Genomic DNA, 14410 nt, shown 5'->3' on the forward strand with positions numbered 1-14410 from the left:
TACTATGTCAAATTCAAATGCAACTATGGTGAAAAAATCCTTCCTCGCTCCCATGATAATTAGTTCGTCTACATTTCATTTAAAGACGATCACTGCCTCGAGAAGTCGTTCCATTAAAAAAACGACAAGCTAGCTAGGGGAATTATTACCGATATAAATTCAGATTAATCGAACGATAACAAAATTGGAATTTGAAATTCTTAATTGAAAGTTATGCTCTAATATCAAAGAAAAATGGGCCACTCAAAGAATACTATCTCTAGGATTAAAGCCCAAAAGGTTTTGGTTGACCCATCTTTTGCCTCTAAGCCCACCTTGGGAGAAGGTAGAGTAATTTTGATTTGCAAACAATGACCAATTATTATATAAATGATAATTAGGTTTTTTTATGTATTATAAAAATTAACCGAATGATCATTTTATCTAGTTTTAGGTTCAAGTTCTTGATTGCTATGATTATACAAGTGCATGGTTTATTAAATTCAATTCTTGAAATGTCTCAAGTTGAAATAAAAAGTTTCAAAAAATAAAAAGACGATCCAATTGTACACTATGCTGAAATGTATATTTAATTATTTTACTTTGTTTCACTTGAACGTTCAACACTCGTATTAATGTTTGACTAATTCCAATTCACATCGCATAAGATTGATATTTTTTCAAAAAAAATATTCCCAATTTAATTATGAAAAAAGTAGTCCTTGTACGTACATACCCAATTTGATCTAAAGGTCGATTGTTGGGTATTTTATCCTGATTTTCTTATTATAAATGAATTTTTCTTTTATGAAAAGGGAAATACAAAAAAGTCTCCATATTTGGCGAGTTCTTTTTTTGTAGGAAAAAATTTATGATTCATAGAGTAGGTTCATTTTCTCTTAACTTGATAGTTCTGTGGGTTTTCAAAAGTGTTAAGTGGAGGGAGAACTTCTTTTTACTACGAATGAATTGTATGACAGCGTGAGGTTACTACTCTCGATATTTTGTACTTTCATATATTTAATTGTTTATCTCCTCTTGTAGATATATGTCAGTTAACCGAACATTATATTCTCGTTGGTCTTATTACTCGTGATCTTTCAAAGTGTGCATAACTAACCTTTCCATAATACCTGATTTATTCTTGAGTTCTAACAAGGACAAGTTAGGTATATATAGAACTACCTTTAGAGGTTATGTCTCCCTACTTCATATTTCCACTTAGTAGATTCAGAGAATAAATAGATCTAGGAATCATGCTTAATCCCTACACTATAATAGTAAAGATCTAATGTGACATGCCTAAAACATATTAGGCTTAATGACCCTGTAAAATTGAAAAGAATTATTTTGTGACTTAAATAACTGATATTATTACGGAGTCCAGAGCATAAAGGGTAAAAAATATTAATAAAAATTTTAAAACGGTATATAAAATTTTATATTAATCAAAACGGCAAAATCGCTGGAACAATAACAATTTCCTCCGTTGATTTTCATAGAGCAGCAATTTTCTTAAAATTTTTTTTATTATTCAAGAAAAAAAAATTAAAAAAATCACGTTTTGCAAAATTACTTTTCCGACGGAAGAAATAGTTGTTGTTCCAGCGATTTTATCATTTTAGTTAATTTTAAAATTTTATATACCATTTTATAATTTTTGTTAATATTTTATACCCTTTAGACTCCAAACTCTATCTATTATTAAGTGTATGAGATTATGTACAATTAATAGTAGTATAGTACATTTTGGGAAGAAATGCAACATAAATATATCCTGAATTCAATTTTCTTAGCTAACAACTGGTCAAGCAAATAGCTCTGCCGGTCTACATTTCGTAAACATATAATACATAAATATATTTTTTTAAATTAATCTTAGTTGATATTTTATAATTCCACTTTAGATTTATATGAAATAAACTAATTTAAATTTGAATAAATAGATACATGTATTCTACGTGGTGTTTTAGATTACAATGTTCGTCCTGTGGTAATATATCACTTAGGATATATATATTTATTTATTTAACTTTACACAAATTTAAATATTTATTTGTGCACACACTAAATTAAAAGACATAAATATCAGCTAAGATCAAAATTTAAAAGCATATTTATATGTTGTACCTTTATAAAAAAAAAGTACTATTAAACTTTCCGTAACTTTTATACAATTCTAGCAAATAAGTAAATCAAACTAATTTATAAATATCGGACAAATAGGACATAATATATTCACTCTAACAAATAATACAATTTAAGTGTAAAGATATTTGAAGTATGTCAAAATATATTATTTTGCTGTTAGTTTTACTATTAATAATCGTTATGCAAAATAAAAGTTTATTTGACGATAGCATAAAAAAGGTGTCAAACAAGTAATAATTCGACTACCATAATCTTTGTTGTTTATTTAACTATTATAATGGAGAGATTTTGTTTGTGATAATATATTCAATAAGGGGTATGTTTGTGAATCTTTTAGTTGAACTACGAGGAACATAAACATGAATTGTGGTGAGATGATTGAGATTTTTTTATTTGTAATATATATTTAGATTAGATTTTGTTTGCGATAATATATTCAATAAGGAAATATGTTTGTGGATCTTTTAGTTGAACCAGAAGGTTCTACCAACTTGAATTGTGGTGAGATAATTGAGATTTCTTCATTCTTATATACATTTAGGTTTATGCTTTTAGAAACGAAAGAAATTTAACTTTCATCTTCAGGATAGAATTCTATTAAACACAGTTTCAAATTTAATCAAACTTTACTAAAAATATTGAATGTCATATATTATTTTTTAAACGAAAGGCCTAAAATATCCTTGAAGTATTAGAAATGGTACAAAACTACCATCCATCCACCTATTGGCTCCAAAATACTATTCTCAACCATCTATTGGCTCCAAAATACCATTGTCATCCATTTTTTGATTTAAAATTGACCATTTATTTAATGGTTTTAAATTTAAACTACTTATTTTTTAAAATATGTGGCGCTCAACTATTTGTTATAATTTAACTTATAAATATTATTTATAAACAAATCCACTACCCATTAAACCCCATCAATTAATAAATTCGCCCCATTATTAATGCAACAACAAGAAAGCTATTGTCAATGAGTGTTTCTAAAAATTTGAGGCGAAAATGTCTATAGAAGTATATTATTATATATACATTCAAGTCCTCATTCAAATATATTAGTATAATCAAAGTGTCTAAATAAAAATTATCGATAAACGTAAAAACCTGACTATGTTTATCTTAATTATTTCTTTGTCTCAATTATGTGATGTTACTTAATAGATAAATTTTTTTTAAAACAACATATTAATGTTTTAATATTTAAAACAAATCATAAATATTTATAAAATTATATTTTAAAAAGGTGCATGAATTATTCGGGATGTACTACTTCTTTACATTTAATCATAAGAGAATCCTAGTGAAAGTGACCTCCAAAATAAGTGGCTCAACCAAAATTTAATTGGGGCTTGAATTCGAACTCGAATAATTTTGGATGTCATTTTCAAGAATCTGTAATTTCGTCGTATTTTAGTAGTGTTAAAGGTGATTTTTATATCAGAATTGATTTATTAATTGGGTGGGTAGTGAGTTTATTTATAAATGATATTAATAAATTAAATTATAACCAATAGTTGAACTCCAAGTATTTTAAAAATATTTAAATAGTTTAAATTTAAAATTGTTAAATAAGTAGTCAGTTTTAAACTCAAAGGTGGATGACAACGATATTTTGTAGCCAATACAATAGATGAATGAAGAATATTTTTATATCATTTTCAATACTTTAAAAATATTTTACGCCTTTTTCCTTTTTTTTAAAAGAGGGTTCTTTTAACGTGTTCCAAATGTAGAAGAAAAGACAAGTGTAATTGATCAATAAAATAGTCTTATTAAATAAAATTCATTATTTAAATGTACTATATTTTAGGATTTTTCTCCTTTGTATTCACGTAAATAATTAATTATCCCTTGCAGTCTTGTCGTGATATTTGAAGCTTCATTATGTCAAAATATAAAAAGATTTTTTTTGTTTTTTAGTAAATCATATATTATATAATACACCCATTTTGCTACCTGATTTTTATAAGTAGAATAATTTCACAATGGTTATTTCATTTTTTATTTTATTATATAAATATTTTAAATTCAATTATAACAAAAAGCCGCTCAACTTAATTTAAATATTACAATAATAACTAAATTATTTCTTATATGAAAAAACATTTTATTTTTACTAGGTACACTAGAAATGTCTCCTCTTAATTTTAAGTAAAATTGAGTGATTTTTTTATTACAAATAATCGTATAATGATTTTCATAATATTTGATTAAAAGTTGACCTTTTTGTTATAAAAAATTATCTACAAATAAAATAAAAAGTTGATCAAAATTGTCACTTTCATTAACAATACGTTTTTTTTATGTGATTTGTTACTCTTACTCGTATTTAATTAAAAATATATTTTAATTTTTAATTACTCTTTCTTAATTATGCTACGGTGATTACGATTGAATACTTGAATTTGACCTTGTCATGTACCACACCGTCTTATACGGATATTCAAAATTCTTAATTGTTATGATATAAATCATTTCTAAATAGTGATTATGATATTAATACTAAATCATTAGGTACTAATCACGATTCTTGAATATGGACATTTATCTTGTTTCCGATAAGATGAGATTTCAAATTTGCGTTTTTCCTATAATAATTATGTGTAGCTAATTGATAATAATAAAATTACTTATGAAAAGAGAAAGACATAAAATTTAACGTATATAAAAGAATTATTGGCCTTGCATGCTTATGTATTTGACATTATATATGGAAAAAGGTCATCACAAATAAATATTCATCCACAATCATAAAATGTCGATATATTTAGCTTTTACGTTCAATGTTCATATACTAAATTAATGAGCTTTTTGACCAAAAATATTTATTTTATTTTATGTGTGCCACCTCTAAATCGGTGCAACTTGCGAGTTATATTTTTGAATTTGAATATAATATAATAGAGTAAGATTAAAAAATATAAAAAGTCAAGCAATGTTGGTTCATGAACTAGTTATGAAGATAATATTGATGAATTAATTGTCTAATATGAATTATTATGTGATAAATAATAGATAGAATGTCATTTATCTATTCATTTTGTGCATTTTGGTATTAAAAACTCTTAGCCACATATTACTAGTATATATGTGTTTGGAGTATTATTTTAATTACCTTATCTTAACTCTCTTGCATAATCAACTAAATGACATTTTTATATGATTTAAATGATATTATTATAATTTAAAGTCAAATAATTCTTTGATTGACTACAAACAAAGAGACTCCCGAGAGCCAAAAGTATTAAAGGAATGACCATAGAAATGGACGCATCATGACATCGTAAGATGCCTTGCCCGAATGAATTAGTTGGTACTAGAAATGTTAGAACAAGTAAACGAAAGGAATAATAAGGAATGAAAAGGACAGAGACACTTCCCAACTAGGAAGCAAACTTTCCACTGATGGTATACTTAGTGTAAGTGAGCTCTAAGATCACATCTTTGGAATAAAAATTTCATCTCTTGCCACGACTAGTCTCTTTGTAGTAGTAATAGCGGGAGGGGGGAAACTCTTTTGAAACAAGAAACGATTTGGTCTCAATAAAAGAGCCTATGAAAAGAAAAGAAAATGGAATTGAAAGTTCCTTACTTTAGACTTTGAGTTGACAGAACTCTTGGCCTTACGAGACGCGGGCAACTTTGCTATTCAAAGGGATAGAAGTAAGAAAATGTTGGAAGAGATGGCGTTGAGCCTGTTCTGGGTTCTATTAATTAATAATTATATTGTGCCAGGTCACTGAACTTAGAGTAGGAAATTCCAGTGAAAGCTTTATCCTAAGAAGACTGAAGAAGAGCAAGAACATCAGACATTCCTATTTCGAAAAGGCTAGCTGCTGATTTCACTCAATCTCTCCTCGACTACTCGCTGCCTTAGCTTTAAGTCTGAACCTTCATTCCGAAAGTTCCTTCGTTTTGTTTCAATAGAATCTAGATTAATATGTGAATAAAAGTTATAATTTACCTTAAATTATGATTTTCTACTTTATATTTTATATTTAGAAGAAATTGAGAAATTATCATCAATTGAGAAATTTTATTCAGAAATTATGTTAGTCAACATATTTAATAAAACAACTCTTATAATTATTTAAATTATGTAAATAAAACTAAAATGTTCTATATTTTCGAATCTTAATAATTGAGAATAAACTATATCCTAGTCATAATCGTTTCAAGACTTATTAAATTTTAAAATTAAAATATACATGGATTCCCAACTTTTTAAACCCTCTTTATTCTTTTTTTTTAATTTAAAAAAATTACTTTATTTTTATTTTGTAATGACCCTTTAGGTCTTAGAGGGTTAAGTTAATTAGAAATCACTACTTTTTCTTTTGGTCCCAAAGTGGTCCCAAACACAATCACTCTAATTCACTCTAGCAATGCCGCTTGTTCAACAACACATGAACAAATATTTTCTTTTTATTTCTCGTAAAAAATAACAAATAGTAATAAAAATCAAATGCAAGATAACAAATACCATCAAGTTTAAAATTAAATCGTTGATAAGTAAAGATAACACTCTATTATCTATTAATGTTTTGCTTTAATCTACGAACTTCACAATCTTCTCTTTAAAGTCGTATCATGGTTAATTAAGTTAGAATTCTGCATCTTTCTCTAAAATATTTCAGATTTATCTGTACCTCTTATCGTATACGATATTAAACTTTTCATACTTTTTTATTTAGATATCTATACATATTTTTTGCCAATTTAAATTATTTCAATCATATTTTTCTCATCTTATTCACAATAAAAATTATCTTTACCATAATCGATTAATATCATAGGAAATATTATTCGAACAAAAATAATTTTATTTATTCCATCACACCCAAAAGAAGAAACCAAATTTTTTTCATTAATTAATCCATTAATTAAAGCCCAACATACTTTCAAGCAAACGCCGTCGTATAAAAGAGCAGGTTTTGGCCTTCATTTGTCCGCCGCATTTACCATCGATCTCTCGCCGTCGCTGCCACCGTTAACCACCGTTGCTGCTGGCTGAGGAGTTGAATCACCGAAACGGTCAGTGGGAAATGTGTGTATTTCCATAAGTCTTTTTTTGTCATTCCGATCTATAAAGTATCGGCTGGTGAATTTTTTTTTTCGGCGAAGGAGTTTGCTGTTAGGTCTAGGTGTTCCTTTTTAGTCTTTTTTATGGCTTCGGAGGATGTGAAGGCGGCGAGAGATTCGGCTGTGGAGAAAATTGTGAACCTGGCGGAAGAGGCTAAGCTAGCTAGAGAAGAAATTAAGCCTACAAGCCATGCTGTCCTCAGTATTTGCAAGTCACTTGTCGCCGGAGGTGTTGCCGGAGGCGTGTAAGTTTTTTTATTTATATACTATCACTAACTGTATATGTTTTCTCATGACTATAATCGAAAAGATATGCCGGGTATTATACTTTTTTTTGTCCACCATGTTAAGAGTTATGTCTATATTTGAATAATTGGATCTATTTGTTGCTGATTACATGCATGAAAATGAAAATTTGCTAGTTGTATGCTCGAGGTTGATTCGGAGTTGTTATTTTTATTTGGAGTTATGGTTACTTTTGTCTGCTCGGGATTGATGCAGAGTTGTTGTTTGTGTTTGTTAGAAATACCAGCTCAAATTGTTATCTTTGAATGGATATGTTAAATTTTATTGATGAAATTTGTATCCTTTTACAAGTAGATACTTGGAACGAGTAGAAAGATGTGTTCTTGATGAGTTGTCATAACTACTACCAGTATCTTTGTCATCTTTGGGGTCAGTTTGCAGAAAAACTACCATATAATTGTTTTTCAAAAAATAAACAGATGTTCTGGTTCAAACTTTAATTGAACTGATAAAAGAAGTACAAAATACTTTTTTGACAGTCTCAGTATATCAGATGTTATTATGATTCTATGTTTAATTATATAAGCTTGTTTTTATCTGATGGATCCAAGGTTATAAATTTTATCCTGTTTAATAAAAGGTAATGGTCTATGGGAAACATGCATCTCTTAAGGTTTTCGGTATATGCTTTAGTGAAGTGATACTGATACTGCCTGCTCTAGTTTTGACACCGACTATTGTTTTGATATGCTTGAATAATCTTTTTATTTTTGTAAACTTTGAGTTGACTTCACACTTACTGCTACTCTCCCTCTTGCAGGTCACGAACTGCTGTGGCTCCACTGGAACGGCTGAAGATATTGCTACAGGTGAAGTATAATCTCATAGCTTCTTTCTTTTCTCACTGTGAATATTTTTACCAAAAGACAGCAATATAAGCTTTCTTCCTGTCTGCCATACTGGGTATTAAAGCTGGAGCACTAAACCTTTTTTTTTTTGTTTGTAACTCTGTATTTTTTCCTATTATAATTTTTTTTTTAGATTTCAAACTTTCTACCTCCCTCTTTTTTTATCCTGTATCCCCCACAAGAAGCTCAGTGCTTAGATGGAGGTTCCATCTAAATTGTTTATTCTCTACTTGTAACTTGATTATGTTTAATGTGCAGGTTCAAAATCCACATAACATAAAATACAATGGCACCATTCAAGGCTTGAAATATATCTGGAGAACTGAAGGGTTCAAAGGACTGTTTAAGGGCAACGGCACCAATTGTGCCCGGATCGTCCCAAACTCTGCAGTCAAGTTCTTCAGCTATGAACAAGCTTCCAAGTAATGATCTTATCATAGCATAGACTTTACATAAACAGTGGGAGGATAATAGAAAGCACCTTTACGTTTCTTGTGGCCACCTCATTTTTATAGATATTTCGCTGTTTATATTTTAACATTCACCTTTTATGTGGTGGTAGATCTTGTTCAATTTACTTGATTTTTAGTTTGGTGGCATTGTGCTTTTTTGGAGGGCCCCTCCCCATACTCAACCAAGAAAAAGAACAAAATAAAAAGTAGGCCAGAAAGGGAAAGACAGTACTTGTTCTTAAAGATTTCATGATCCTAAAGGAAATGAACTCAGTGTGGGTTCCCTACCTTTTGGTATACTGGGGATTTCCTGACTCCAAAACATCGATAAAATATTATGTTATCAAAATACTAAATGAAAGGAACAAATTTAGCCGTCGGTGAGAGGAATGTTGGAGACATCAGGATGACACAACTATGTCTTACATGCAAACGTGGCGTAATTTATGAACCTCATTGTGGCCATGGACAAGTAATGTAATGACCTAATCTGTAGGGGTGGCAATTGGGACAGGGTAAAGGCTTAACGGGGCAGGGAAGGGCAATGCTTAAATAGCGCAGGGCAGGTCAAAGCTTAAATTTTCAATAATTTAAATAGGGAAGGGCATGGACAGGTTGTGTATTGGGTAATAGCAGGCAGGTCCTTTATTAATTTCATTCGCTTTCACATTCTGAAAATCACCTCCATAGTCTGACATTTATGGCTACAACATAAACTATTATTATATTATTACTAGTTCTTATTCCTCTTTTTCCGATCCTACTTTTTCATACTTACCCTTCATTCTTCAACCCCCCCTCCCAAACACACACACACACCTTGCCTCTTTCACTGGTACTTTTGCGCACACACAGAAAAGTAGTAAATAATGGTTCTTTGATGGATAAATATTAGACTCTTTGCTACATTCTTTGATGGATATTCTTGCAGTACAGTTTAGTGGTAGTCTCCCAATTCCTTTGTTTTCTGAAACCAAAAATCATATGAAGATTTCACCATTTAACTGTAGCTAAGTCTTGCATTGTTGTTGTAGATGTGGTGGGGTGGAACAGGGTAATATATTTGAAAAATGCTAAGTGGGATGGGTCAAAATGTTAATAGGTCAAGACATGCCATGCCCTGCTCCACTCTTTTTACACCCCTACTAAGTATAATAGGGGAAAAACTATGTTAAGGGTAGGTGAAGTCGAGGTCTTGAGAAGGGCCCCATAAAGTACTTTCTGAAGATGGCTATTGTTGATGTCTCAAGTCGGTTAAAAATTGTTGAATTTCCAACTTGTTTGTCATGTTACAGTTATAGCATTCTGTTCCCGCTAACTGATTTCTTCTTTGAAATTGGAACAGGGGTATATTATATTTGTACCGGCAACAAACTGGAAATGGTATGTCTCTTCCTTTCAAGTTATGTACTGGTCATAGAGATTACCCATTCGAAGAGAATATAGGGATCTTTTATGGGGGTTTCACTGTGTTTGTTTACGTTTCACCATCCTTGCATTTTAATGAGACTGATATTTCATTGATGAGTCCAGTAATGGTAGGAAACCTAACTACTCATTTGTAGAAAACTGTTAGGAATAGTTCTTCTTGTCTTTTTGGATGTTATTACACATTGCTGCGTTGTAGCTTGTGCTTTGTATGTCATATACCTATATGAAGTTCCTTTCTCCTTTGCCTTCAATCCTAGTTTAGACTCATTTTCTGCTAATGTTTGCTTCCCTAGTTGGAAATGCAAAGCTTTGTTTAGACTTGGTTTATGTGTATTTCCCTTGCTGTTCACGTTATGCGTGTTTGCTATTTGGATGGTAAAAACCCAATCTGCGAACATGGAGATGCGAGTTTGGGCTGTGGGCAGTCATTTAGTGGAAAATGAGTCTCCTTACCAAGTTCAAGCATAATAAAGCCTCATATTGTGGGGCCAAGTTTCAGTGATTGCTGTAATCTCACCAGTTTCTTCTTCCCTTTTGTAGTTAATCCCCTTCTCAGCAGAACTCTTTTTCTTTCTAGTTGCGTTTCTGTTATAATAGTGGAAGAACTTCTCTATATATGGGAATAATTGCTGGGTCAGTTCACGACGTGTCCACAAGATGAGTGTAGTAAAAATGGTCATGTTTAGATGAGTGTGTTGTCATAGAAGATTGGATGAAGTTAGAAATAATCAAGTTCAAGGTAGGCTTTAAGTAACATTTATTGGGGGATGAAATAAGAGAAGAAGTTGAAGGACATTTGTCGTGAATAGACCTCTAAATGCAACAATTGATAGATGTTGCACAAGGTGTGAAAAAAGGGGGAGAAGGTATTACATGGAGGGAAGTCGTCTCAAAAGACTTGCAATCTTGCAGATCCAAATATGCAAATTTAATTAAGAATAAAATGAAAGGAAGTAAAAGATCCATAGGGCTATAACCAAATGGATGCGTAGATTCCCAAGGCTATAATCAAACAGATGCGTAGTTTCACATCTAAAACTGAGTTCCCTAAGTAGGAGGATCGGCTGATCACAAAAGCCCCCAAGGCATTTCAATCCCCCAACTCTTATGTGTGCATTAAATTGCTGGACTCATCTGCACATTCTATACTCTCTTAGACAAACTATCATCTGATAAAGGTTCTTTCTAAGAGGTCTGCATTTAGTTGATGAAGCAATTGCATAATTTTGCTTGTTTTGTACTTATATGCGAAACTATTACATTCTAGTTTAACAAGAAAATGGAAATTCATTATTCGACTCTTTCATCTTCCTTTATGACAGAGGACGCTCAGCTCACTCCACTATTACGTCTCGGAGCTGGTGCTTGTGCTGGCATAATTGCCATGTCTGCAACTTACCCAATGGATATGGTGCGAGGAAGACTGACTGTGCAGGTAATTCTGTGAATCCTTTTGAATAAATGTTATGAGTTTTGATTTATTCCTCTAGGTATTATTCTGTGAAGGTGCCTTCTAAATCCTCTTCTCTGCAGACTGAGAACTCTCCTTATCAATACAGAGGAATGTTTCATGCACTGTCAACTGTGCTTCGCGAGGAGGGTCCACGAGCTTTGTACAAAGGATGGACTCCTTCTGTCATAGGAGTTGTAAGTTCTCATTCCCTGGCTGAAAGGAGCTGGTTACCAGTACTTGTGATTATTTAATAACCATGCTCACAAGATTTAATTGTAAATCATAATAGAGATCTCCACTTCCCAGTTTTTCTATGAAGAAAAAGATTCGTGAATTAATTTGGCAATCATATTCTTGAAATGCATTATTATCTTCATTTGAGAAGTTGTCCATGAAGAAATAAAAGTTCCATTCTCTTTTCAAGGTGAATAACATTAACCAACAGTCAGTTAACTAATTAGTATTATAGCCCAATTTTTCTATGTAAAAGGTTACAGACCAATCCCCTTATCCCTAAATCTTGGATGAAAAGAAAAGGAAGGAACCTATCCAGAAAAAAAAGGAAAAGAGAAAAAAACATAACACTAGTGGAAGTTCTTATTGTTCTTGCAAATGCTTATCATTTTATTTGGTGTTTGCAGATTCCATATGTGGGGCTTAATTTTGCTGTATATGAATCTTTAAAAGACTGGTTGGTCAAAACAAAACCATTTGGTCTTGTTGATAATTCTGAGCTTGGGGTTGTTACAAGGCTGGCATGTGGAGCTGCTGCAGGAACAGTTGGACAAACGGTTGCCTACCCTCTTGATGTTATTCGTAGAAGGATGCAGATGGTGGGATGGAGTCATGCTGCATCTATTGTTACTGGTGATGGGAGGAGCAAGGCTCCTCTCGAATATACTGGAATGATTGATGCTTTCAGGAAAACTGTGAAGTATGAGGGTGTCAGAGCCTTGTACAAGGGTTTAGTGCCCAATTCAGTGAAGGTTAGTCTTGTTTTTCAATATTATTACCTTCCAGCTAAGTTTCTCGGGACACTTCACCTGTGTCAACATGACATGGGTGTGGGGTCCGTACTGAATTTGGGTACTTTAACCAAAGTTAATGTCAGTCCTTTTCCTTTCATCTCCTTCTAGGATTCTTCTCTTGATAAATATTTCTCGTTGGAATACCTTACCTGTATCTGAATCTTATATTTAGAGTATGAAGGTTTTGACCTCTAGATACACACCCGTATCGCGTACCCACACCTGAGTCCGAGCAATTTAGCTTCATGTTCACGTACAGCCTTTTATCCTTCCTGTTTTTGTTATTCGAACCAAGTCCCATGATATATGTTTTATAAGTTGCTTAAGTTCTTGGAGTTGTGAGCACCTCTTCACTTACTATACTGTAGTGTTGCGATTGAGTGTTTACTTGCTTAAATGAAATTTACTGTTTCTGAGTAGACATTAATCTTGCTTCTGATAAGACATGCTTTATCATTGTTATCTTGTGTATTCTATGCACTTCTACACTAGCATGTTTTTCCCATTTTCATTGATGGAGACATTGTTAATTATGGGTTCCCAAATACTAACTTGTGTAATTATGTGCATCATCAGCTATCAGCATTTTTACTTTGATAATCTAGCCAAATCAGACTAGGGCATTCTTTTGTTGAGACGTATTTGCACTAGCAAATTAAATTCCACTGATATCCTGGAGGATATCTGATACCTTGTAGAACATTGAGTTCTATGCATAAAAGATGGTTATTATTCATTTTTGTTAAATTTCATATATGTTATGAAGCAGCCATTATTTTCTGCTTAGTTGGATAGTTCAAACAAGTTTAGTGTTTCTTATGTTCAGTGAGAAGTATCAAGCATCACATAGAGATGGAATATTGATATGCTTCAGTTAATTAGTATAATTTGAGAACTGCTCTTCTCTAATAATTTGTTGCCACTGAACACTGATCCCAGACAAATAAAATTAAGGGGCTAGCCCGAGCTTGAAATCATTCTCTGTCAATGTAGAGGGGTGTGCCTATGATCCGTGAGTTCCAAATCGTGCGTCACTAACCCTTGGTAATTCTCAGTTATAAAAAAAATCGTTCCTTGCCAGTGCGAGCTAGGGTTGGACTGAACATATACCGAATGCAACCTTCTCCGAATGTTTCTGTAAAGAGGCTGCTCTATTCTGTGACCTATCGAGTTACTGGGATTTTATTTCCTTTTGTTCTTCTGTTTTCTTGATTTCATCCTGACAGTGCTGTGTTGTTCAGGTTGTTCCTTCAATATCTATTGCTTTCGTGGCGTATGAGCAAGTGAAGGACCTACTGGGAGTTGAGATCAGAATTTCTGACTAATGAAAGAGAAGCTCCAGTATTTTTCTCATTCTTATGATAATTTTGTAGGCAAGGATACAAAGGGTTATAAATAACATGGTGGTTACATAGTCTAGACGGCGAAATTTAGAGTCCTGTTCCTAGCCTGTGTTTAGAACTTCCTACTGTATGTGGTTGTTGCTTATTTAGTCGTGTTGTCAATAAAAAAATTATCAGAAATAGTGTAACGAATAATTCGGGTGCCTTTGTTAGTAAGAGAATACAAATATTTCATGTGTTTTCAACAGCTTATTGTTAGCTATACGATCAGTTCCTCGAAATTATACAAGTACACTCCTATTTGTATCTTTTCAGTATGTGGTTTGTGCAT

At 31.9% G+C, this 14410-nt stretch overlaps 1 protein-coding gene across 2 annotated transcripts; it reads left to right on the top strand.

Moving 5' to 3' along the window:
• Positions 1–6991: 6991 nt before the first annotated feature.
• On the top strand, positions 6992–14324 carry LOC101261753 (mitochondrial adenine nucleotide transporter ADNT1). Of its 2 annotated transcripts, XM_004248026.5 has the most exons (9): positions 7015–7170; positions 7261–7463; positions 8285–8333; positions 8631–8794; positions 10170–10207; positions 11578–11690; positions 11789–11902; positions 12350–12694; positions 13978–14324. In XM_004248026.5, the coding sequence occupies exons 2-9, from the start codon at positions 7303–7305 to the stop codon at positions 14059–14061; spliced, it is 1068 nt and encodes a 355-aa protein (XP_004248074.1). In that variant the 5' UTR covers positions 7015–7170; positions 7261–7302; the 3' UTR covers positions 14062–14324. The 2 variants fall into 2 exon arrangements, with proteins under 2 accessions (XP_010327001.1, XP_004248074.1); XM_010328699.4 differs by having other exon boundaries at positions 6992–7463.
• The last annotated feature ends 86 nt before the right edge of the window (positions 14325–14410 follow it).

The sequence above is a fragment of the Solanum lycopersicum genome, chromosome 10 (genome assembly GCF_036512215.1).
Source record: "Solanum lycopersicum chromosome 10, SLM_r2.1".
Taxonomy (NCBI): domain Eukaryota; kingdom Viridiplantae; phylum Streptophyta; class Magnoliopsida; order Solanales; family Solanaceae; genus Solanum; species Solanum lycopersicum.

What these genes read in the sequence shown, in the direction of transcription:
- LOC101261753 (XM_010328699.4), top strand. Translation starts at nt 7,303, where the DNA reads ATGGCTTCGGAGGATGTGAAGGCGGCGAGAGATTCGGCTGTGGAGAAA. An exon ending in GGAGGTGTTGCCGGAGGCGT is followed by an intron (nt 7,464 to 8,284) that starts GTAAGTTTTTTT and finishes TCCCTCTTGCAG; the next exon opens with GTCACGAACTGCTGTGGCTC. An exon ending in CTCCTTCTGTCATAGGAGTT is followed by an intron (nt 11,903 to 12,349) that starts GTAAGTTCTCAT and finishes TGGTGTTTGCAG; the next exon opens with ATTCCATATGTGGGGCTTAA.